Consider the following 25,240-nt stretch of genomic DNA (forward strand, 5'->3'; position numbering starts at 1 on the left):
CTAACCGATCAACAGTTCTATATATATACCCTTTCCTTGCAGGCGGTATTGCAATTTTAACATGAATTATTTATGATTATAGTCTCGAAAAACGGCTTGACTGTTTTAGTGGGGTTTCAAGTACGTGCCGCATAAATCAAGTACAAAAAGTACTTATTCTTTCAACTAAATTTCTAATAAATTAAGTTAATACTTAAAGTTAATGAATCATTCGAGTGAGTGGTGTTTTACGAAACAGTTTTTGCACTAGACAATTACATTTTGTACCCATTTTATTTTAGTTTTAAGCTTTTGCTCAATAGTTCAATAGCTCAATAGAAATACTCGTCACTACACGCTCTGTGCCTAGATGATGTACTCCAAATTGTCTGATGTTCACCTGAAGAGATGGTTCTATGGAAAGGATCCATACGATGAGGACATTTTGCATTCCTTGTGTCCTTCCACAACGCTGTGGTGTTGTCTTCAGTCTATTCCAACAAACATCTCTGAAAAGCTTCGCAGTGGTGTTACAACTTCAAAAATATTGGCCCGGATCGTAATTAATTTGAGAGTATTTCAAGACTGGATCGACAATCTACAAGAACATCAGAACCGACCTCAGAATTTTTACGAGTACGAGCACCGAGGAAACCGATAATTGAGAGTTTTACTGCTTAATTGTTCTTTTTTTTCAGGCCGGCTAATGTGGTATTAGCGGCCAGCTATTTTATCGAGTGTTGTGCAACAATCTTTACGATGAATGCCTTAGACAGGATTAGATAAGGCGCTGTCCATAAATAAGAGCCGATCGCTCGGCGGCCACTCAATATTCAAGTGATTCTTCGGTGCAGCCGACATGGCAATGTGGCTGCTTAACTCCTCTCTGCTGCTGCTGCTGCTGGCAGCAGTCAGCCTGCAGGCCAGACTGATCCTTCCGCAGGACGACGGACAACTGGAGACCAAGGAGCAATTCTTTGCCACTCCTCGCGACGACATCGATGAGGGCAACTATCGACTGCCGAACAACACCGCCCCCGAGTCGTACAAGGTGGAACTATGGACTAATGTGCACAGCGGCGCGAGGGACTTCAACGGCAGCGTGCAGATCGATCTGCAGGTCCTTGAGCTATCCAGTTCCATCACACTGCACTACCGCCAGACGTCGAACTTCACAGCATCGATTATAAGCAGAGATGAGGTGGCCCAGGCCATTGAGCTCGATGTCGCCACCGACACCGTTCGCGAATTTCTCACCCTCACGCCGAAGTTGGCGACTGTCACCTTTGCCGCGAACACCAACTGGACCCTCAGTATCGACTACAATGGTACCCTGCGCGGTGATATGGGCGGCTTCTATATATCCAGCTACACCGACGATGACAGCACTGTGCAGTAAGTGAAATAAACGATCGCGATCCGAACGAGGATCTGAAATGAGGAGATCCTCATTGACTATTTATATTGCAGCTACCTGGCCACCACGCAGTTCGAGAGCACGAATGCCCGACACGCCTTCCCCTGCTACGATGAACCCGCCAGGAGAGCCAACTTCACCATTACCATCCACCACGATCCCTCCTACAAGGCCATTAGCAATATGCCCGAGGATGCGGCGGCCACTAGCTCTGGTGTTACCGCCTTCCAGACCACCCCGAAGATGTCCACCTATCTGGTGGCCTTCATCGTGTCCGACTTTGAGTCGACAGGCGGCGAGCTGAACGGCCTGCCCCAAAGGGTCTTTTCGCGAAAGGGAAAGCAGGATCAGCAGGAGTGGGCCCTGTGGTCCGGCCTGGTGGTGGAGTCTAGTCTGGCCGGTTACTTCGGGGTGCCGTTCGCCCTGCCCAAGCTGGATCAGGCCGGCATACCGGACTTTTCGGCCGGAGCCATGGAGAACTGGGGTCTAGCCACGTATCGCGAACAGTATATGTGGTGGAACAAGCAAAACTCGACCATCAACCAAAAGACGAACATTGCCAATATCATTGGCCATGAGTACGCGCACATGTGGTTCGGGGATCTGGTCTCGATCAAATGGTGGACCTATCTGTGGTTGAAGGAGGGTTTCGCCACTCTATTCTCCTACGAGTCGAACGATATTGCCTTCCCCGAGTGGAACACCTATCAGATCTACCATGTGAACGACTACAACAGCGCCCTGCTGAACGATGCCGCTGGCGCGGCCACGCCCATGACCCATTATGTCCAGACGCCCTCAGAGATTTCTAGCCGCTACAACACCTTCTCGTATGCCAAGCCTGCCAGTGTGCTCTTCATGTTCAAGAATGCCTGGACAGACAGCGTCTTCCGACTGGGTCTGAACAAGTATCTGACCAAGAAGTGAGTACCCCAAAGCACACATAGATAATAACCCATCCCATCCATTTTATTTGGACTAACGCACTCTTACCTATCTAGCCAATTCAACTCCTGCGACGAGTGGGACTTGTTTGAGTCCCTCCAGGAAGCTGCCAATGAACAGGGGCTCTCCCTGCCCACGACGGTGGCCAACATCTTCTCCAGCTGGTCGCAGCAGGCCGGCTATCCCCTTCTGACTGTCGAACGCAACTATGACGCCGGCACCTTCACCGTGAAGCAGCAGCGCTACCTCGCTGACAAGGATGCGGCCAACCAGAACACCTGGTATGTGCCCATCAACTTTGCCACAGCCTCCAGCCCGGACTATCGAAACACGAGTGCCTCGCACTACCTGCTAAATATCTCCGAGGTGGCCATCACAGATGCGCAGATCGCTAGCGACGATTGGCTGATCCTCAACAAGCAGAGTTCGGGATACTACCGCATCCTCTACGACAACCAGAACTACCAGCTCCTGGCACAGGTACTGGCCGACCAGCCGTACAAGATCCATGTCCGCAATCGCGCCCAGCTACTGTACGACACCTACATCTTCCTGACCTCCGGACGTCTCAATCACAGCACGCTGTTCGATTTGCTGTCCTACCTTAAGAACGAGACTGAGTATGCGCCCTGGTCCACTGCCAACACCATTCTGACCGTCTTCGATCGTTACCTGCGAGGCGATGAGCAGTACTCCCAGTTTACCAGTTTCGTGGTCCAGCAGATCGATGGCATCTTCAATAGGTTGGGTGTCAACGAGATTCCCGGGGAGCACTATCTGAACAACTATCTGCGCGTGGTGCTGATCAGTCTGGCCTGCCAAGTGGGCAGTGAGTCGTGCTACGAGCAGTCGGCCCTGAAGCTGAAGCAGTTCCTGCTGAATGGAATTCACATTGAGGCAACGATCAGGACGCAAACGTTCTGCGGAGGCCTGCGTAAGACGGAGGATGATATCTTCAATCTCGTACTGCAGAACCTAGGTGCCTCTTCGGACGCCACCGACCGCAGCCTGTTCGTCTCTTCGCTGGGCTGCTCGCAGGTTCCCTCCCAGCTGGAGACGTTCTTCTCGAGCTCCTTCAATGAGAGCAATGGCTTGACCGATAGCGAGCGGACTTCACTGCTCAATGCCGCCTACTCCAGGAGCGAGGTGGGTCTCACAGCCAGCTTGGATTTCCTCGAGTCCAATTGGAGGGACTACGCCCAGCTGAATGGATCCACGAAACCCTTGGATTTGGCTCTGCGTGGCATCGCTACCTATGTGGTTAGCACGAAGCAGCAAACAAGGGTAGGCTCAATGGAGTTTGGTAATCCTGTTTCTATTATAATTTTGTATTCTTGCTCTTTTAGCTGAACGCCCTGGTCGAAGATGTCAAGACCAATGGACCGGAGTATGTCAATGATGATCTTAGCACCGTCGTAGACTCCCGAGTAAAAGCCAATCTCGATTGGCTGGCCGTCCATCGTGATCCTCTGATCAGTTGGTTGGCTGCCTACAACACAGTCAAGGACAATGGCAGTCCCGCCCTGACGACATCCCTAGCCACGATCCTGGCCTCAGCGCTGACGCTACTTTTGTGGCAGTTATTTTAGGATTAGTCATAGTCATGTGCTCAAGTATACCCATAAATAAATTTAATTCATGAATCAACAGTAAAACTCTTTGTACGGCTTCAAAAAAGTACTGATAGGGATGGTGAATTCCGGCAGAATGTTTTTCCCTAGCCAGGACTCATAGTTCACAAGATTTTGTTGTGAAATACATGATTAACTGGATTGATGGTTTTATGCTCTTAACAGTTCCACTTAATCAGTATAATCTCAGTGCCATTGAGAATCCATAAAATCGATGGGGAGTTGATTGCTGATTGTGCGATAGTCATGAGTTTTAGTTCGAACCTTGATTATCAATTTGATATCTGCCACTACGGCCATAGTTTATGAAGTTCACGTGCCATAATCGACCAAATGACGCCATCAGTGGAACATTCAAGAAAATAAAAGAAAGAAAATAAAGAAGTTTCGAAAAACAAAACGAGCAGGTACATTGTGGGTCCCAGCTAGGGCCGTGACTCTACATTTACGAATATACCCGATACTCAGTCAGTATGGATCCCCTCCGGCAGAGGGCGCACACATAGCACGACGAAAAGTGTGTGAGAGAGAGACAGAAAATGAGTAAGCGTGGCAGGAGTTGCGTAGCCACAGGCTATCTGTTAGATAAGGTCAATCTCTGTGATTCTGAGTTTATAGTTTTCTCGTATCTTTAAGATTATCCCTATTAAAAATCTCAAAAGAATGTGTCAAACGAGTTAGTTTGCTTCCATTTCTAACAATAGATAAATGTTATACATGCCACACTATCGATTAAATCTAGTCTTAATCTAACATAAACCAATCTTAAGGTCAGCTCTACTCCTACTTTCATTGGTTTAGAGGAACATATCTGGTTTTATTTGATTGTGTGAATACTTTTGGGTCACATGTTCAATCTGCTGTCGTATTAAAGTTAAATCAATGTCGAGCTTTTACCAAATCTCTTTCTGATTGCCTTGTCTAATCATTTTCTGTCAAAAGAGCTTATTTATTGCAGATTAACTTGAAATTTTGACGTGTAATTCCAATTGATTTATTTTGTAGTACTCTAGTACTTAAAATTAGCGCCCTTCCGTCGCCATGTTTTTGAGACGACAACTTAAGTAACCATAGAAAGTATTCAAGATTATTCCAGAAATTGAAAGCAATTCGAAAGGATTCTTGAACGAACTTGAGTATGGCGATTGTTACTATGCGACGGATAAACCTTTCGATGTGCGGTCCGATATGAATGGATCGATATTCTCTGGAAAACGCCATCATACATACTTGAAGGTATTATCAGCAAACCACATGTCTGTCTTGAAGTCTAAGACGTATGCCTTATCTAACCATCGCAAATACGTGTGTTCAATGGCCAAAACGAACTATCAGATGGTACGAGTATGTGGATCCTGAGGCTATCGCGACTTGTCGCACAATCGAATCGTTGATTTATACCGACTATAGTGGTTTATAGCGGACCAGTCCCAGACACAATCTTGCCAATCATTGTTAAGGGTACACGAACGTGTGAACGGAACGCTTACTACTGCTCTCAGAAGAAATGATTAGCATGATTAGATTAGGCTTGGCCTCCAGATAACATTTTATATAGCACTAGGCCCCAGGCACTAGTCGAATGAGAAGAGATGGCTCGCTTAAAAGTGGGAGCACAGCAAGTGCCATCCAGTTATTGCCAAGTTGTCGCCGTGCCGTAGACAACATGACTCGCGTTCAGGTCGGGACAATGTCCGTGCTGCTAGTCCTGCTGGTGGCCACCACCCAGGCAGCCGTCGTGCGCAGCTTTCCCCCATTCGAGCAGCTGCAGAGCTTGGAGCATCCCAATCTCAGAGCTGTAGTTCCATTCGCCGACGAAGAAAACTATCGCCTGCCCAACGAAACGAACCCCCTTCACTACGACGTCTACCTGTCCACCGATGTCCACCTGGGCGACACGGGCTTCAATGGCACGGTATCGATTACCCTCGAGGTTCTGGAGGCCACACAGAGCATCGTCGTCCATGCCCGCCAGCTGGAGAACTTCACCGCCACTATCCAGCAGCTCGAGGTCGAGGCAGCCACCGAGCAGACTCTTACCTTTGCGTACGAGGCAGAACGGGAGTTCCTTACTCTGAGCCAGACGGGTCTGAGCTTCCCGGCCGATACCAAGTGGCTGCTGAAGATCAGCTACCAGGGCAATCTGCGCACGGACAACGGCGGCTTCTACCTCTCCACATACACGGATGAGGAGGGTAATACCAAGTACCTGGCCACCACCCAGTTCGAGAGCACCGACGCCCGTCACGCCTTCCCCTGCTACGATGAGCCAGCGAAGCGCGCCAATTTCACCATCACCATCAAGCACGATCCTTCGTACAACGCCATCAGCAACATGCCCCAGAACGAGACTGCCTCCAGGTTGGTATCCCTCTGGGGTGATTGGAAAATCTTGTAGCTAACCCTTACCGCACCGTAACCCATTCAGCTCTGGAGTAACTGCCTTCAATACGACCGTTAACATGCCCACCTATCTGGTGGCCTTCATTGTCTCCGAATTCGTCTACTCGGAGGGAGAGTTGAACGGCTTGCCACAACGCGTCTTCTCCCGCAAGGGCACCGAGCACGAGCAGGAGTGGGCCCTGACCACCGGCATGCTGGTGGAGAAGCGTCTGTCCGACTATTTTGGAGTCAAGTTTGCCCTGCCAAAGCTGGACCAGGCCGGTATTCCCGATTTCGCTGCCGGCGCCATGGAGAACTGGGGCCTGGCCACCTACCGCGAAGAGTACATTCTGTACAACCCGGAGAACTCGACGATCAACACCCAGACGAACATTGCCACCATCGAAGCTCACGAGGATGCGCACATGTGGTTCGGTGATCTGGTCGCCATCGAATGGTGGTCCTATCTCTGGCTTAAGGAGGGATTCGCTACACTCTTTGAGCATCTGGCTGTGGATTTGGTAAGATCAACAGGTTCCCAATCAAGTTTTATGAGCTTGATAATTATACCAATCTATTGCAGGCCTATCCGGAATGGAACATTTTCCAGATCTTCCATGCCGGCTCCTACCAAAGCGCCCTGATCAACGACGCCATTCCCACTGCCCGTCCCATGTCCTACTTTGTGCAGAAGCCCTCGGAGATCGGCCTGCTCTATGACTCGGTATCGTACGCAAAGGCTGGCTCGGTACTGGACATGTGGCGCCATGCCCTGACCAACACCGTCTTCCAGCGCGGTCTGCACAACTACTTGGTGGCCAAGTAAGACATCCTGGAGACAAGTTTTATTTAGTACGAATTAATCCATACTTTATCCTGTAGTCAATACTCGGCCGCCAATCCCAACCAATTGTTTGCTGCCATTGCCCTCGCTGCCGTCGAGGAGAACTACGAGGTGCCCGCACTCGTCTCTGACATGATGGCCAGCTGGACGAACCAGGGTGGAGTGCCTCTCCTGACAGTGGAGCGCAACTACAACGATGGCTCCTTCACCATCAAGCAGGAGGTGTACACCAACGACAAGAACTACACAAACGAAAAGCTGTGGTACGTGCCCGTCAACTACGTGGATGCCTCGAACCCCGACTTCCGCAACACTGAGGCCACCCACTACCTACTTAACCAGAGCCAAATTAGCATCTCGGATGCCAAGATCGCTGCCGATAATTGGCTTATCCTGAACAAGAAGTCCACTGGCTACTACCGCATCAACTACGACAGCCAGAACTGGCAGCTCATCATCGACGGACTGATCAATCGTCCCCACAAAATCGATCCCCGCAATCGGGCCCAGCTGATCAGCGATCTGTATCGCTTCGCCACCAGCGGCCGTGTGCCCCACGCCACTCTCCTGACCCTGCTCACATACCTGCCCAACGAGGATCAGTACGCTCCCTGGTCGGCGGTCAATACGGTGATCACTCTGTTCAACCACTACCTCAGCGGCGATTCCGATTACGAGAACTTCCAGTTCTACGTGGCAGAGTTGGTCAACCAGCAGTTTGACAAGTTCGGAGTGAACGATCTGAACGGCGAGCAGCACTTGGTGAAGTTCACGCGCAACCTGCTCATCAACATCGCTTGTCTGGCTGGTGTCGAGAGCTGCCTGAAGGATACCCAGGCAAAGCTGCAGAGCCTGGTCGATGATGGCACCACCGTCGAGCCCAACCTCCAGGCGCAGGTCTACTGCAATGGCCTCAAGCAGGCCGACGCGAAGATCTTCGACTTTGTCTTCGATAAGCTGATGGACTCCAACGACCAGGCCGAGCGTCGCCTGCTCATCTCGGCTATTGGGTGCTCACAGAACTCTACTCAGCTGGATAAGTTTGTATCGAGCAGCATTGACCAGACCAATGGCCTGCGCGTCCAGGAGCGCATCACTCTGCTGTTTCCGGCCTATTCCCGCGGAGAGGTTGGTCTGCTGGCATCGATTGACTTCCTGCTGGTGCACTGGGAGGAGTATGCCCTTTTGAACACAGGCTTCGGTGGCATTAATCCCCTATACTCTGACATCTTTGGCATATCCACCTATTGTGTGAACGAGAAACAGAGGCTTAAGCTGCAGGAGCTGGTGGACCTGGTCAAGGGCTCCATCTTCGTTCCCGACACGCTGCAAGCAAGCGTCGATGCCAATATTGCTTCCAACTACGAGTGGCTGAATGTTAACCGTGAGCCTCTGATGTCCTGGGTCTCCAACTTCCGCAACAGCAGCCCTGCCCTGAACATCTCCTTCCTGGCCCTGGTCCTGTGCCTTTTGGCCTCCAAACTGTTTTAGTTTCTAGTCCCCTAAGTCCTAATTTATAAGTAGTTGAGCTCGTTCGTTGGTCAGCTGACAGGGCCACGGCGAGAACTATTCATCAATAAAACTCCATTACATAAGACAATTGTTTCTGGCTAAATTTACAGCTACTCGTACGTTTTCGGGCACTTTATGACCGTGTATTGCCTGAAAGAAACCCGTCGGATAAGAATGGTGGGCTTATAAATTTATGGTTTGCTGGTCCCGCTGTCCCCCTGACCCCCTATCCCCCTATCAGCGCGGGTAAGTCCCTTGGCAGGGAACACCGCACGAAATCCATCATTCATAAGAGCGTCATAAATAAATATGCCGATCAACGTTCAACGCAAAAATAATCTCACCCATGGCAACCATTCGGTTAGGATTATATTTTTGGTTGCTGGAGAACGTCTCCAGCTCGTTGCTCTAAGGTTTTTTGATCTCAGTACAACTCCATTTAAAGTATACATTAAGTGTTACCAGGCTTGATTTACAATTTTGTTTCTTAATTGGTCTTTATCACAACGGGCCGAAGCCGGCCTAAGTGTGACGGGCTCCGATCCTAACCTAATTGGTCATTTACAAAACGAGACTATTAAATTTTATCTTATAGGCTGTTTCCACTTCCCGGAGAGGATTCCTGGCTTGCAGCACTACTACCTACACTATTAACAAACATATACTACTTTAAACTAATTGTAATTAGGTAAGACATTTTTGTAAACCTCTGAGGCCATAAAGACAGTGCTGGAGAACATCGACTGTTTACATCGTTTGAGGAAGAACTCCCACAAACTCTACAAATAAATTGCTAAAAATAAAAAATTAATATGAGAGAATTTTCCTGTTATTTCCTCGTCATAAAACATAAAAATTATACTCGTGACGCAACAACCTGCGTTTGCCAAAATAAACGCCTACTCTGCGTCACCGTCGATAAGTATTGGTCTTGACATTATCATATTTGCGGCAATAGAATAACGTAATATGGCCAATGACTGATTCAAAATGTTATCCTAAGGATATTACCCAGTTTAATCAGTTGTAGACGAACTCTTTAAGCGATAAGACCGTGAGTTCTTATACGGTTCTCAACATTCCTTGTCGTAATGGTTCTATTATCAAATTTAAAGCCTTCGGTGGTAAGGAAGATGCATTCAAATAATAATTAAATTCATGCCGAGATCCGAATGATTAGTGTTTTGCGATTCAGGTGGAGAAAGAGACAAAATATTGTATCATTAATGTAATTATGCCATTTATGTCAGATAAGATTGGGTGGACAGTTCTTCGTAAACCGCTGATGCTTGTGCAAACAGCAGTGCAGCTGAAACCAAACGTTATGCCATCATCTTATCTAGCGGAGTGATACTGCAGGTTAATATTTCAGGACTGTATGGATTGGTAGCTGATTACGGAAGGAGTAAATCACCGCCATGGAGCCTTATCGGGGCGATGTCACTTCATGCCTATCGCCGCCCAATCTATATACAGGGGAGCTCTATCTAGGCCCAAATAAAAATTTTAAGGCCTTAGATAAGCCGGTGATAAAGACAAAGTCGCCAAACTCCTCTCTATATATACCAGAACCCATTCGAAGCGGCATTTAGTTGTCGAATCGCGTGCAGAGTGGCGGTTGATTTATCGTCTACCCACACCCACGGCCTGCAATTTTAACCGATCAAAGTGAGTGCTCAGCAAGTGATTTAAGGCCTATTGTGCTCTCTGGCAATTTTTGGATACGTGATCACTCGAACCCTTTTGTCCCTCAGGCGAAATGTCTGCCCTGCGCTTGGCCGTCCTTGTGGCAGCCTGCCTGTCCTTTGCCTCAGCCGGGACACGGCAACTTAAGCTGGACGTTCAGCCGCCAGCCACCTTGGCCACGGCGCTCGCTGATTACCGGCTGTCGGAGCACATCACTCCTGTCAGCTACAACATCACTCTGCGACCCTATCTACTGGTAAAGGATACGAAGCGATTCACATTTGACGGCGAGGTTTGGATTGAGGTCATACCAAAGCAGGCCACGAGTGAAGTGCATCTCCACTCGAAAAATCTCACCTACTCGGTCTCCCAGTACTGGGCAAAGCCGGCGGCAGGTGTTGCGAATCCCGCGCCCTCCAACTTCCAGGCTCTCAATGTAACCAATTCGGATACTGATATCGTCGTGCTGACAACGGCCGCAAACCTTACGGCAAATCAGTCCTATATCCTTCACTTTGTCTATACGGGTCTAATGCAGGATGATATGCATGGTTTCTATCGTAGCTCATATGTGGACGATAACAACGAGACCAAGTGCGTTCATATCTAATCTGTGTGGGTGTAGATTCGATCTAATGTGGTGGATTCTTCTTTCAGATGGCTGGGCTCCACTCAGTTCCAGACGAATCACGCCCGCCGCGCCTTCCCCAGCTTCGACGAGCCCCAGTTCAAGGCCACCTTCAATGTCACACTGAAGCGCCACTACACGTTCAACACTGTCAGTAACACCCGACAGCTGGGATCCTACCCGAGCACAGAGAGGCAAGTTTTTTAACCCTCGATCAGCAGACGGTTTGCTTACCTTTCCAATCGATTCCCAATCCCGCCCGTCCCTGCAGTGGCTACTATGAGGATGTGTACGAGACGACGCCAAAGATGTCTACCTATATTCTGGCCTTTATCATTTCCGAGTTCACAGCCCGCAAGGACGAACAGTTCGGTGTGCTGGCCCGCCCCGAATACTATTCCCAGACCCAGTACAGCTACAATGTGGGTCGCAAGATCCTCGAAGAGATTGGCAAATACGTGGACCTGGACTACTACACCCTGGGCAACGACAAGATGGATATGGCTGCCATTCCCGATTTTTCAGCGGGAGCCATGGAGAACTGGGGTCTGCTCACCTACAGGGAGCGCAGTCTCCTGGTGGATGAGTCGGCCACCACTTTGGCCTCTCGCCAGTCCATTGCCGCTGTGGTCGCCCACGAGCAGGCGCACATGTGGTTCGGAGATTTGGTCACCTGCCAGTGGTGGAGCTACACCTGGTTGAACGAGGGTTTCGCCAGATACTTCCAGTACTTTGGCACCGCCTTCGTGGAGGATGAGTGGGAGCTGGAGAAGCAGTTCGTGGTTGACCAGATCCAGTCGGTGATGTCCATGGACTCGACCAATGCCACCAACCCATTGAGCGATGAAAATACCTACACCCCGTCCGATCTCAGCCGCATGTTCAACAGCATCTCCTACAACAAGGGAGCCACTTTCATTCGCATGATCGAGCACCTCATGGGCCCTGAAGATTTCCGAAAGTCGCTTCAGGAGTACCTAAAGCAATAGTAAGTACTTTGCAGGATCTCGCTCCAAAGTTTTTACTAAGGAAATTCTTTCGCCCCCAGCTCATACCAATCCGCATTGCCAGAGTATTTGCTGAAGTCCTGGCAGCAGAACTGGAACGAGAGCAGACATAATGCCAGCTCGGAGGAAATCTTCAATAGCTTCACTACCCAGGTGGGCTACCCCCTGGTCACCGCCAATATGGCCGCCGATGGCAAGAGTGTGTCCTTTAGCCAGAAGCGGTTCCTGCTGAAGGCGAACGACGGTGCCAATGCCAGCATCCAGTACACCATCCCAATCACCTACTCGAACAACCTCAATAACAACTTTGTCAACACCACGCCCAAGTTTATCCTCAATCCCAGCAGAACGACAACGGTCCTTTTCAACGATTCCCTCACCTGGATTATTGCCAATGTCCAGCAGACGGGCTACTACCGCGTCAACTACACGGAGGCCAACTGGCGCGCCATTAGGACTGCTCTGTTTGCGACTAATTGGACTGGCATTCACGAGATCAACCGCGCCCAAGTGGTCGATGATCTCTTCAACTTGGCTCGGGCCAGCTACCTTCACTACGGCCTGGCCCTGGAGGTGCTGGAATACCTTGAAACGGAGGTCAACTATATACCCTGGACGTCGGCCTTCAACGGTTTCAACTATCTCGCTATTCGCCTGGGCAACGACACGGCCAGCTTTGGTGGCTACATTCAGGACCTGACCAGCAAGGCCTACCAGAAGCTCGGCTTCAACGAGACCTCTACCGACAGTGCGCTGGACATTTACCTACGCACTAAGGTCCTGTCCTGGGCCTGCCGTTACGGCAGCGCCGACTGCATCCGTCAAGCCAAGAGCTACTTCAATTCCCTGACCACCGTGCCCAAGAATATTCGCGCCACCGTCTACTGTGTGGGTCTGCGCGAAGGTGGATCCGCGGAGTTCGAGGCCCTGTACCAGAAGTTCAAGACGGAGACGGTTGCAACCGAGGAGACTCTGCTGCAGAATTCTTTCGGCTGCGTCAAGGGCGATGCACTGATCACACGCGTCTTCAACCTGGTGCTTTCAGACGAGATTCGTCTACAGGACAAGTCCTCTGTTCTGGCCACGCTCTACACGGAGAACAACGAGAACGTCAGCCCAGTCTTTGCTCTGGTCACAAAGGAGTATGAGGCTCTGGCCACAGCGTAAGAATCCCTAGCCGAGCATGCCTAAACTCTCATCACTAACTTTGACATTTTTTCCTCCACAGAATGGGTGGATACTCGGCAGTGGCCACGGTCATCTCAAACATTGCTACCCGCTTCACCGAGCAGAAGCAGTACGAAGATCTGCAGACCTTCAACAAGGACCACAGCTCCAAGTTCGGCAGCTCTGCCGCTACTCTGGCTGCAGCGGAGGTGACAGTCCGGGAGAACCTGGACTGGTCCGAGGATAAGCTGCACATCTTCCGCTCCTATCTGGCTGTGCGAGGCGGTAGCGCCATGGCCAGCGCCTTCAGCGCTTTCACCATCCTCATGGTGGCCCTGGCCACATTGTTGCGTCAGTAAGCCCATGGCTAGACTTTAATGTCATCCACTTTAATATGAACCCATAAAAGTATTTGTACACTTAGCACAACCACCAATAAAAAACACAATTTTCAGATAAGATGCGACAAGTTGTATATTCATATTTGAAACTAAGCCTTCTCCGAGCAGCTAACGACAAAATCGATTACACTCAAGAGTTTGCCATCTGATTAGCACCATTAGCGTTGTGCTTTAATTGAATGATTCAATTCTACGAACAATCTTAACGTTATACCCGTATCAGCGAACTTTTATGTTGATTGTTATCGCTAAAGATTCGATCGTCATAAATTCGTATGAGCGCACAGTGGCGATCACGACGAAATGAGGGGGCAAAGGTCCAACATTTTTTTTAGGTCTTTGGATACGTTAAATGCACGCAACTAATAGAGAATTTTCCAGAGCTTTTAAAAATCAAACTCGGACTTTTAGTTTAGAAGATATGAGCACTCAAAGTGGAAAAATTTTTTCAGTATTTGTAACTTTTATTAAAATACTGCATCTTTCAGGTGGAAAAAAATTCTGTTCTTGGTATCCATTATTAGTTGCATTAATTCTTAGGAAAACTTTTTAAGAATATGGTCAGTTGTTTAAAAATACTTGTTTTGCAAACCTTCTAAAATGTAGGCTAGTTTTTAACTTTGACTGTTACTGACAGGTAATTGATATAGAAGCCAAACGGCTCCAAAGCGCAGAAAGGGCTTTTAGACTTAAGTAATAAATAGTTCAAAGAACATATACCAAAAAAATCTCTTAAAAATGTAGGGATATATTTTTGTAAAGTCCAGTCAAAGTTGAAAAACTGTTCAAATCCATATGCTCAGGTACACCCAACATTAGAATAATTTTCCAAAGCATTTTACATAGGAAAACATTTATCGACAACAAAGTTCAACTTGAACTTATTATTGTGAAGCTTTTAGACATTATTTACTTTATCAGATTAATTTTTTAAAGATTTTTCTTTCAAATGCAGTTTGTTGGAGAATCTCATGGAGATGTCTTTATTTGTTCAAAAGTTTGTAATTTAACAAGCTGAAACGGCGGAGTTCCCCACTGTGCGGCGTTGTAAACCTTGTCAGTCCTTTTGATCGCCTGTTAAGTTCGTGGAACTGATAGTTTAGGTTCTTTTTGGTTTCTCCGCTTTGTAGTTGAATGAAAAATGCTGCAGAACTCTTTTTTATTGCGATGATTCAATTCGTTATCTTTGGGGGGTTTCTTCAAACAAAAACTGTAACCAATGGGTCGTAAATTCATGTCAATTTTTTTTAACTCTTTTCTTAGAACAAGATTACGTTCTACTTTATCTTTATCTTCTTAGCAACGATGGCATAAAAAAAAGCAAGAATTTCGGCTGTATTTTAATGATATCATTCATTGATTTCTTTTATCGTTCGATGTCATAAGTTCATATCTATATCGTTAAACGTATTGCCGACTTGAAGTTAATTGATTTATATTATTGCTATCAATCAATTAAAACGAGATATTCACGAACGCGAAAGAAGAGCTGGGAGTATCTGATCGCTGTTCATGAAACACACGAAAAATAAAGAGAGGTGTGGCTGGCTGCATGCCTAATCGGATCAATGTCGTAGAGTCCATAATCTAATCATCAGTGAACGACACCTGTGTTCGGGGGACTTTTATTTGAGTTTTCGACGTTCGGTGCGAGTTCTGTTCATTCCTCAGTACCAAAGCTTCTGTCGTCATGAACGGATGGGGAAAACGGACTGGCTTGCGGTTGGGGCTGGCGCTGCTGCTGATAGGCGTCTGTGCTGGTGCCGATTACCGACTGGGAGGCAGCGTTGTGCCCTCCTTCTATAACCTTACCATCGACGTACTCAGTAATGCCGATGAACCGACTGTTTTCAATGGAGAAGTCAGCATAGCTGTGCAGGTGGTTGGCACCGCAGAGGTTCGGCAAATCACACTACACAAAGACGCCATCGACATAGAAGAATGCTGGCTATACAACGAGTCCGGGGATCAAGTGCAGCCGATAGATAGCAGTCAGCTGACATATGAGGAGGCGACCCAGCAACTGACGGTGCCATTATCTCAGGCACTGGCCAATGGGGCTTACACGCTGGGGTTCAAGTATACCGGTAAAATACGTACGGACATGGCGGGACTGTTCTCCGCCAGCTACGTGGAGCAGGACACAGGCAAGACCAAGTGGCTGGCTGTAACCCAAATGCAGAGAATCAATGCTCGCCTAGTGTTTCCCTGCTTTGATGAGCCTGCCTTCAAGGCACAGTTCCAGTTGCAAATCGTCAGACCCTCCGGCTATGAAGCTATTAGCAACACGAAGCTATTATATTCATCAGCGGAAAGGTGAGTACCGAACTGCCTCAATGTCTCGCCAAATGTATACAAATGTCATTTGACTTTAGCAAGGATCGCTTTGTCGATCACTTCGAGGTGACTCCCGCCATGTCCACATATCTGCTGGCCTTCATTATCGCCGAGTACACGGCACGCGGAAATGTCAGCGAATTTGCAGTGCTGACACGCCCAGAATTTTACAACAAAACGGAGTTCAGCTTCCAAGTTGGACAGCGGGTGGTAGCCGCCTATGATGAACTTTTCCAGCAGCCGTACGCCTCTCTGGGCAACGATGTCCTGCAGTACGCCACATCCCCGCGGTTCCCTCACAATGGCATGGAGAACTGGGGGCTTATTATCTACAGGTGAGTAGAAAGAACGAAGAATTAAGAACGAGTATCAAGAGTATGGAATCTTTACTTCTCTTTATCAAAGCGACGATGTTTTGGTCAAGGAACCAGGCTACACGGATGGCTGGTCGGACAAGGAGTTCACAATACGGATTATAGCCCACGAGACGTCGCATATGTGGTTTGGTGACAGCGTCACCTTCTCCTGGTGGAGCTACTTCTGGCTAAATGAAGCCTTTGCCCGCTACTACGAGTACTTCATGGCACATCAGGTGAGACAAGGGTCTTCACAAAATTATAAGACAAGCAGCGCTAATGCATCCGACTCCCATATATATGCAGCTCTATCCTGAGTATCGGTTAGATGAGCAATTTGTGGTGCGACAAATGCAGCTTATTTTTGCCACAGATGCAGTGAACAGCACACAGCCCATGACAAGCCCGGAGGCGAGCATCCAGACGCCTTCACAGATTGGCTACAAGTTCAGCAGCATTGCCTATGCGAAGGGAGCGTGCATTGTCCGTATGTGGCGCAATGTGATGGGGGCCAATAACTTCGATACAGCCATCCGGAACTACCTAAAGCAGAAGTAAGTGACAGACAACACGTGATCCAAACTCTGACTTTCTTCTCTCGGCAGCCACTTGGGCAATACAAGGCCAAACGATTTGTTTAACCACCTTATCAAAAACTGGCCCGCGGACCAGTATGTTAATCAGGAGCACTTTTTGTCCGACTTCACAGAGCAAGTGGGCTATCCCATGCTGATAGTGAATGCGTCACGGAACAACCACGTCGTCTACGTGGAGCAACAGCGTTTCCTCCTCAATCGCGGGGACGGAAGCGATCCCGATCTGAGGTACACAGTGCCCATAACCTATGCTACGAATCTGGCGCCCGACTTCGAGAACCTTACGCCCAAAATCTACCACCATAAGCCTGTGAACCTAGTAGAACTTTCCTTCGAAGAGGAGGCCATCGATTGGATCGTCCTCAACCTGAAGCAGTCCAACTATTATCGGGTGCTCTACGATAAGCCTCTTTTGGACAGTCTTCAGGTGGCCCTGTCCTCCTCCAACCACAGTGGCGTGCCCGTGGAGAACCGGGCCCAGATTGTCGACGATCTTTTCAACTTCGCTCGTGTGGGCTACATCGACTACGCGAATGTGTTCGAATTCATGGAGTACCTAAGCCAGGACGTCGATTATGTGCCCTGGTACGCCACGTACCAAGGACTACAGTTCGTTGCAAAGCGTCTACCACTGAATAATTTGCCAAACTTCAAAAAGTACCTCAGCGACATCACAGATGCAGTTTTTGCCAAGCTGGGTGTAACCTGGAGTCCCGACGACACAGTGCTGGATGTCTACAATCGAAACAATCTTGTGGGTTGGCTGTGCAGGTACCAGGCCAGAGATTGCAACCAATTGGTGGCGGATACATTCACCAACGACTTCGCGAAACCTTCGCCTGACTACCGGCAGACCTTCTACTGCGCTGCCGCCCGATCCGAGAGCTACAAGCAAGTGATGCAGTTCTATCGAGAAGAGACCAATCCCAAGGAGCGAGAACTCCTCTGGGCAGCTGCCAGCTGTACGAGGTCCTATTTGGCACACTACCAAAACGAGATACTAGCCAACGGCAGCACAGTGAGCCAAAAGACCATTGCTCTGGCCCAGATGTACGAACAGAATCCTGACCTAATCAATCAGATTTTCAATATGTTGGCCGCGAACATCACACAGTTGGCTGAAGCGTAAGTTTCAGTGTACCTAAAGAGATATTTTTGTTGAGCTTAAACGAGCTTGGTTTTTCCACAGCTTGGACAACGACTGGTCAACAACTGCCGTAGTGATAAGCGATCTGGCGGAGTACTTCACCACCCGAGAGCAGTACCAACTGCTGAGCAATTTCTACGATAGCAATCACTTGCTCTTTGGCCAGTCGGCATCTGTGCTGAGCAAGGCTCTGGAGACGGTTGACCAAAACGTGCAATGGGCCGAGATGCGCCTGGACAGACTGGCCTACTACTTGAGCAAAAGGAATGGCGGACAGCAGTCGGCCCAAGTGCTTGTGATGCTGTTGACGTTGCCCATGCTATTGGCCTGGCTCTGATATTTTGTGATTAAGTATAGGAAATAAATGATTAACCCTCCGTCAGGCACAGCGGGATAAATGCTTTTTTCTTGTACGCAATTACTAGGCAAAAAGGTTTGGTTAGTGCCCGCTTTATTAGGCCATAATTCATACGGCAAAGCGGCCATTAGAGCGGCGTCCACTGGCGGCGGCACCAGCCATGCGAGCCACCTCTATAAAAGACCCAAAGCGGCAGGCAGCGTTTTCCATTTCCTGTAGCGGAGAATCACGGCAGTGTCACCGAAAATGTTGCGCCACTTGCTACGCCACGAGAACAACAAAGTGTTTGTCCTGATTCTACTGTACTGCGTCCTGGTCAGCATACTGAAGCTGTGCACCGCTCAGGGTGACAATGCCGTGGCCCCACCGGAAAATGGTACACGCTATACACACATTAGTTATCGCTTTTGACTTACCCGCTCTGCTCCTTCTGCGTCCATTGCAGACATCACGCATCTCGGCGATGACTGCCAGGTGACGCCAGTAATACATGTGCTCCAGTATCCTGGCTGCGTTCCAAAGCCGATTCCATCATTCGCCTGTGTGGGTCGCTGCGCCAGTTACATCCAGGTGAGCACCTTTTGGTTGTGCGAGGCACAAAATTAAACCTCTCTACACGGATATCTCAGGTATCGGGAAGCAAAATCTGGCAGATGGAACGCTCCTGCATGTGCTGCCAGGAATCTGGCGAGCGCGAGGCAGCAGTCTCGCTCTTCTGTCCCAAGGTGAAGCCGGGCGAGCGGAAATTCAAGAAGGTGCTGACCAAGGCGCCATTGGAGTGCATGTGCCGTCCGTGCACTTCCATCGAGGAGTCTGGCATTATACCGCAAGAGATAGCCGGCTATTCGGACGAGGGTCCCCTCAACAATCATTTCCGACGCATTGCACTGCAGTAGAGGTAGAGCACATCACAATCACATTCAACTTTGCATAGTAAAATATAAAAATAAACTACATTTGTCGCAGGTTCTTGTTAATATTTATGTCATATTTTAAAAACTGAGCTTTGCTTTTCCAAATTTGGTTAAAAGCGATGGCCAAAAATACTTTGAAGTCGACCGCAAAATTTGGTTCCCTGAACCGAACTATGTTATGCTGCTTTCGCGCCTAACAGCACCTCATTCTACTTTATACACGTAGAGTAACATGGATTCTACCCCAAATGGAATTTCTACGTAGCTTTTACTTGCATTCTACATTAAAAAATGTTAATGTTAGCATAGAAAATGGCGCTTACAGCACACATTGATTGGAGCACTGTTATGCATGTTATTTAGCCGTTTTGTTTGAATGAATATTTTTAGTTTTAATTTATTTCTCAACTATCTCATCAATCATTGCTACTAATTCACTAAAATGTTGTGTTCTGCTTCACATATTTAAGTAGTAGACGCATAACGCGAAAATAAAGTTAATCTTTACAGTGTAATTGGATCTAACAATAGGAGTACTACCACCCACATCATCCGTAAATGCAGCACTGCTTTTACAAGTACTCGACGATATCGCATTTGATGGATATATTTGGACAGCTCTGACCTACCACGCTGCGACCACGGTAGTTGGGACTCTTCTCGGTGAGCAGTTTCCGGAATATAGGCAGTATGGCTGTCTCCCCCTCGAGCAGCTCCGTCTCGGAGCTGGCGCCGTAGATGGAGCTCTCGTTCTTGGTACGCTGCTTCCGTTGCTTGTCCGGCGCCACGTTCGGCGAGCTGTGATGATGGGCAGCATGCTGAATATTGGAGTTGCGGCTGATCTTCCTCGGCTGAATGCACGGCTGACTGCTGGGCGGTGGATCGCGCTCCCGCTCGCTGTCCGTTTCGCTCTGGCAGACGGTACCCTTTTGCGGCTTCGGTCGATGTTTGTTTCGATTTTTCTCCGAGACGGATCGCTGGATGGGCGAAGTGGTGTTCGGGTCGTAGGTCATCACATGGCCATGGTGTTCCGTGCAGCGCTGGGGACTGGCATATCGTGGCGACTGGCGCTGCTTGGCGTGGGAGAGCGTGTGCGTGTCCCAGAGATCGCTCTGAGAGACCACAAAATTGGACTTGAGCGCCGCGCCCATGCTGGTTCGACGATTGTCCGAGGCAGTCGGAGCTGTAAATAAATAAAGCCCGATATGAGTCCCTTGGTGCGACTATGGGATTTACTTACTCTTGATAACTCCCGGCGTACTGGGCTTGGTGTGCGGGCAAACGTTGCTCAGCTCGGACTGGGAGGTGGAAATATTCGTCGAGGAGTTGCGATGCGAGCTGCTGTACTTTGGCCTGGCTGTGGGTGTCTGACTGCCGCTGTCGTAGTGCCTGGAGGCCGTCGACTGGCGTCGCTCCCGCATGTTGGAGCACTCGCCAGTGCTGCGCTTTCCCACGGTGCTGGTTATACTGCCGATGTTGTCATCTGTCTGGGCCGAGACCGAGTTCCGTTTCTCCAAGTGGCGGTGATGCTGCTGCTGGTGCTGTTGTTGTTGTTGCTGCTGTTGGAGTTGCATCTGCTGCTGCTGCTGCTGTTGCTGCATTTGCTGGTGCTGCTGCAGGTGCTGTTGGAGCTGCTGCTGGATGGGCTGCATCATCGTGGGTGCAGGCATGGCTACTGGCGTATGGGAGTGGTGCTCCACAATGGACTGTTTCTTCTTTTTGCTATTTCAATTAGTTAATTATGAGTTAAGGCCCTTTCTGGCTTCGAAGATGATATACTTACGGTGGAAGCGATGGTGCCAGCATCGTGGATTGCACCGAAACGAACGAGTTGTCCATTTCCACGTGGGTGGAAGTCACGCTATCCACGGACGTCAGCTCGGTAACTTCTATTGCAGGGAGTGCGCAATGCATGAATGTATCTAGGCAGCATCCCACTCTAGTCACTCACCTGTGGTGCTGGGCATCTCCCGTCGCACTGGCGGAGCCGACAGCCTGGCAATGTCCTCGGTAAGGATGGGCTCTAGCTCGCTGCCTGCATTGGCTGGGCCGGTGCAGGTAACGCCATCAATCCACTTGCGGGCCTCCGGTCCCAATTTACGAATCAAACCCTGCAGTTCATTCTCTTTTTCCATCAGGGCCTTGCGGAAGCGACAATTTGTTTGTTTGACATCCCGCAGACGCTGCTCCAGCTCACAGACCGAGGAGTCACGACGGTTCTTCGACATGGGCCGCAGCGTGGCACGCACTCGCTTGTCCACCACGCCCTGGGGATTGCGTTTGAGTTCGACCAGCTGCAAGACGATTCGCATGATTATTAGTCGAGGTGGAATATATAAACGGCGGGTAGATACATCAAGGAAAGATCAACTCTACGGAAAGTTATATAGGATAGAGCAGCAAGGCTATAAATAGTGACTACGGCCTTACTGCTGTTGTGGATGGGTTTTGGAATAGCTTAAGTTCATAGTTAGTCTGTAGTGTTATATAGCAATTAAAGATAAATATCTGTTTTAGAATTTAGAGTGAACTTTGTAATAATGTTGTTGTCTGTATGATAGCTAAACGACAAAACAGATCAGATCAATGTTGTCTGATCAGTCTGAATGCTCCATTCTCAATCGAATCAAGACGGACAATCAACCTGTTCAGACAATCCACTGACTGCAAACAACATTCATATCACATATCAAGATTGCACGAGTGTATATCTATAACACCTACAAAAACTACAAAACTTCCTTACTACCAGTCTTACTTTCGGTACGAACACCAAACACAAAGTGGCTGTCGTACAAAAAATTATAAAAAACGAGAGTAAGACAAAAACTAGATCCTTGCGGTCCGATAGCACTAGGGATATGGCAGCGCCGGCCAGGCAGGTGATGAATACATTGTAGACCGAGAAGCCAATGTGCTTTGAATCGTTGAGAGCCGGTATTGAAACGTGGCGGGTTTCCCAGGCCAGGAACGCACCAAAGACCTAACAACAAGATAATGTTCAATTGTATTCCAGATGAATTTTCAAAACGATTATCTACCCACCAAAAGAAGGCCCTTATAGGCATAAATAATGCTAACAAATATGGTCATGTGCTCGGACTGGCAATATTCGTTTTCGGGTATGACCAAAACATCATCAATGTTCTCATGATGCTGCGGAAAAGAAAGATCTTGAATACCATTGGAAAATAATGCTACTGGATGGCTCTCACCAAAGGCTCCAGTTGCTTGGTCTCCCGGTAGAACGGATCCGCAATCTGCCAGGTTGTTATTATGGCTATATCGATGGCCAACAGCACACCCACTACCATAAATAGCTGATAGTCCTTGATCACTTTTTTGTTCAGCTTCAGATCGGTGAAGATTGAATGAACACGCCAGGTCTTCGAGAACATTGCCCCAAAGCTCAGGCTGAAGCCGGCCATCAAAATCCAAGCCCGGGCGGTGCAAATGTAGGGAAAGGCAGCCACACTGCTTAACGTGGTGTCGAGGCCCAGGAAGATAATGCTCAGATAGGTCAACATGCAGCCCACTATGATCAGGTTATTCAGATGCGGACTGGACATTTTTATATAGCTACAAGAGACAACAAAGAGAACAAATATAGGGGAAGGAAGACAATGATATTAGTAGGTAGCTCTTACCGCTGGTTGCGATACTTGATGTTGAAGGCCAGAAAGACGGTTGCAATGATCACACCGATGACGGAGGCACTGGCCGAAACAATGTATATGGTGGGATTCACCTGGCTGTGCTCAATGTAGATCAGCGTGCGATCCTTGGGCGGTGTCTTGCCCACCCAGCGCACTGGCTTGCCGAGGCTCAGGTCCAGATGCGACTTTTGCGAATGATATTCACCGATCTTCTCCATTTGACCCAACTGGAATTGATTGACCAGAATGTTGGCCTTGCGCTCGTTGTTATAAAACCGGACCGGACCCTAAAGAATGACGGAAATACAATACAATAATTCAGAGGAAACATATTCGTAAATGCAGGTATGCAAACCGTTACGCCCTCGAAGGAGGTATTGCGCAAGGCCTCTAGGAAGACGTCCTCCCAGTCCTGAACGCGGTAATCGAAATGTGTCAAGATGTCTTCGCGTTTCTCTGCCACATACTGTATGGCCAGAGCGGCAGCCCAGATGCCATCATAGGTGTAGCCATGGAAGCGAGAGTATTCCGTGCCGCGCAGCCTGTCGTACTCCACCAAGTACTCATCCGCTGTCTGTAAAAATAGATTCAATTAATACTCATAGGTACATATCATGGCGGTAATAACGATCCACTTACAATTCCTGCCACAGTGATGTCCCCGCTGGTGGACAACGGCAGAAGATCCACCAGAATGGCACCCTCTAACGCAGTAGCGATCTCCTCCACGCTGCATTCGCTGTCCTGGGTAACGTTCCACCAATCGGTTGAGTAGGTGGCCATTATCAGCCACTGATAAGCACGGCCATACATTTCCAATCTGCAAGACATAGATTTAAATATCTAACCATTCGGATACCATGAGCCTTGCACTCACTTGTAGGCCTCGCAGAAGGCCTTGCGGGCAAAATGTTCATTGAAGTTGCCCAGAATAATGCGCACATCCTTTTCCCGTAGCTTTTTAAGCGACTCGGCCACATCGTTGACAAAGCTCTGGGTCTCCACAACCTCCACCTCCATGGAGTCGAGATCGGCCACCATGTGATTATGGGGCAGTGAGTAGCGAGGCTCGTTCTGGTACACAGTGCCCACTCGCGTCCAATTGAACTCCTTGAGGAGCGCTAGCCGAGGCGCATTGAAGGCATTCTCCGAGGGCACCACGCGGAAGAAGTTCGGGAAGGCATCCTTGGTGAACATGGGATGGGTGTCCGCGTAGCTCAGCTGCGTCAGGTGCCAATGCTTGCTGGCCTTCGCTATGGGATCGGTGACGTGGGTGCAGGCGGCCCCAAACAGCATCACTTTGTTTGGGCCCGAGTGCATCATGTCGAAGAATGATTTCACACCCACCGCAGCATTGCACTTTAAAGGGAATCCGCAATTAGGACCCCACTGAAAATGGTACATTCCGACTGTCCTTCCACTTACCTGCGTGTCATTCCACCACATATGCAGCCTGTAGTTGGCCAGTATCTTGCCATGCTCATTGACATGACCCAGTGCCAGCTTCACGCTGGGCATGACCCCGCGTCCAGTGTACGAGTTCTCCACGCCATCGCCGTAGGGGAAAAATCCCGCTATATACACATCCGATCGCTTAGCTGTCCTGCTCCAAGCACAGCTGACACATAGCAGGAGAACGGCTACGAATGGGAACCAGCTCCTCGGTAACATGTTAAGCGCGTGGACTGCAAAACCTTTCTGGCTATAATAACAAGTGGAGAAGGACATGAACTTGGAGCCCCTAATCGGTTTGTATCGGTGGGTGTCCAGGTGAGCCAAGGCCTCCCGGTGGCAAGGCTGCGCCCACTGGGTGTGTTCGTGTATACACAAATGTTTATGGATACATGGGTATATGTCGTTGAATGGAAAGGCGGGGCGCAAGGCTAAGGCTAAGGCTAAGGCTAGTAAAATTGCTTTAAATTGCGGCACCAAGGCTGCACTGTACTGTTTAGCAATTAGAAAGTAATTTGCACTTCCACCTCAGCACATTTGCATTATTTAGTGGGGATAAAGAACCCACTGCTCCATTCATCTAATTCTTAGCACTTATCGCCACAGGCATACCTACCAGAGTTGGTTTTCCTTTGGTTCACAAATCTTTCACCTCTGAAGGCATATTACCAGCTTATTTTTAATTTAACTTTTTACTTCTAATGGTGGCTTTGCAGTTGCGAGGGTCCGAAAAATTATGTATCCCCCTAACTTGACACTTGGCTGACAGGACCAAAGTGGAGGCGGAAGTGCGCATGTCCCTTGCCCGAGTGGTGACAGCTCTGC

At 48.9% G+C, this 25,240-nt stretch overlaps 6 protein-coding genes across 7 annotated transcripts; 5 read left to right on the plus strand and 1 right to left on the minus strand.

Annotated features, from left to right (window-relative positions):
- The first annotated feature begins 823 nt into the window (after positions 1 to 823).
- Positions 824 to 3,996, plus strand: LOC6587958 (aminopeptidase N). Its single transcript, XM_002012742.2, has 4 exons — positions 824 to 1,374; positions 1,450 to 2,319; positions 2,398 to 3,625; positions 3,688 to 3,996. The coding sequence occupies exons 1-4, from the start codon at positions 839 to 841 to the stop codon at positions 3,928 to 3,930; spliced, it is 2,877 nt and encodes a 958-aa protein (XP_002012778.1). The 5' UTR covers positions 824 to 838; the 3' UTR covers positions 3,931 to 3,996.
- A 1,627-nt stretch (positions 3,997 to 5,623) lies between these two features.
- Positions 5,624 to 8,798, plus strand: LOC6587907 (aminopeptidase N). Its single transcript, XM_002012743.2, has 4 exons — positions 5,624 to 6,333; positions 6,401 to 6,875; positions 6,938 to 7,176; positions 7,237 to 8,798. Exons 1-4 carry the CDS (start codon positions 5,639 to 5,641, stop codon positions 8,687 to 8,689), a joined length of 2,862 nt encoding a protein of 953 aa, XP_002012779.1. The 5' UTR covers positions 5,624 to 5,638; the 3' UTR covers positions 8,690 to 8,798.
- A 1,510-nt stretch (positions 8,799 to 10,308) lies between these two features.
- Positions 10,309 to 13,659, plus strand: LOC6587884 (membrane alanyl aminopeptidase). Of its 2 annotated transcripts, XM_026995150.1 has the most exons (6): positions 10,309 to 10,378; positions 10,465 to 10,990; positions 11,054 to 11,218; positions 11,296 to 12,012; positions 12,073 to 13,194; positions 13,260 to 13,659. In XM_026995150.1, the coding sequence occupies exons 2-6, from the start codon at positions 10,470 to 10,472 to the stop codon at positions 13,555 to 13,557; spliced, it is 2,823 nt and encodes a 940-aa protein (XP_026850951.1). In that variant the 5' UTR covers positions 10,309 to 10,378; positions 10,465 to 10,469; the 3' UTR covers positions 13,558 to 13,659. The 2 variants fall into 2 exon arrangements, with proteins under 2 accessions (XP_026850951.1, XP_002012780.1); XM_002012744.2 differs by having other exon boundaries at positions 10,357 to 10,990.
- Positions 13,660 to 15,289: 1,630 nt separating this feature from the next.
- On the plus strand, positions 15,290 to 18,433 carry LOC6587758 (aminopeptidase N). The gene is made up of 6 exons (XM_002012745.2): positions 15,290 to 15,915; positions 15,975 to 16,271; positions 16,342 to 16,528; positions 16,599 to 16,846; positions 16,898 to 18,013; positions 18,078 to 18,433. The coding sequence occupies exons 1-6, from the start codon at positions 15,290 to 15,292 to the stop codon at positions 18,370 to 18,372; spliced, it is 2,769 nt and encodes a 922-aa protein (XP_002012781.2). The 3' UTR covers positions 18,373 to 18,433.
- Positions 18,434 to 18,639: 206 nt separating this feature from the next.
- On the plus strand, positions 18,640 to 19,311 carry LOC6587889 (bursicon). The gene is made up of 3 exons (XM_002012747.2): positions 18,640 to 18,769; positions 18,839 to 18,963; positions 19,023 to 19,311. The coding sequence occupies exons 1-3, from the start codon at positions 18,640 to 18,642 to the stop codon at positions 19,287 to 19,289; spliced, it is 522 nt and encodes a 173-aa protein (XP_002012783.1). The 3' UTR covers positions 19,290 to 19,311.
- A 367-nt stretch (positions 19,312 to 19,678) lies between these two features.
- LOC6587660 (gamma-aminobutyric acid type B receptor subunit 2) lies at positions 19,679 to 25,099 on the minus strand. Its single transcript, XM_002012749.2, has 13 exons — positions 25,032 to 25,099; positions 24,389 to 24,665; positions 23,841 to 24,322; positions 23,603 to 23,783; positions 23,319 to 23,537; positions 22,955 to 23,250; positions 22,523 to 22,886; positions 22,353 to 22,463; positions 22,066 to 22,290; positions 21,259 to 21,601; positions 21,091 to 21,196; positions 20,548 to 21,029; positions 19,679 to 20,490 (listed from the first exon to the last, which is right to left on the minus strand). The coding sequence occupies exons 2-13, from the start codon at positions 24,632 to 24,634 to the stop codon at positions 19,880 to 19,882; spliced, it is 3,666 nt and encodes a 1,221-aa protein (XP_002012785.2). The 5' UTR covers positions 24,635 to 24,665; positions 25,032 to 25,099; the 3' UTR covers positions 19,679 to 19,879.
- Between the last annotated feature and the right edge of the window lie 141 nt (positions 25,100 to 25,240).

The sequence above is a fragment of the Drosophila persimilis genome, unplaced genomic scaffold (assembly GCF_003286085.1).
Source record: "Drosophila persimilis strain 14011-0111.01,24,50 unplaced genomic scaffold, DperRS2 tig00000000-arrow-pilon, whole genome shotgun sequence".
Classification (NCBI taxonomy): domain Eukaryota; kingdom Metazoa; phylum Arthropoda; class Insecta; order Diptera; family Drosophilidae; genus Drosophila; species Drosophila persimilis.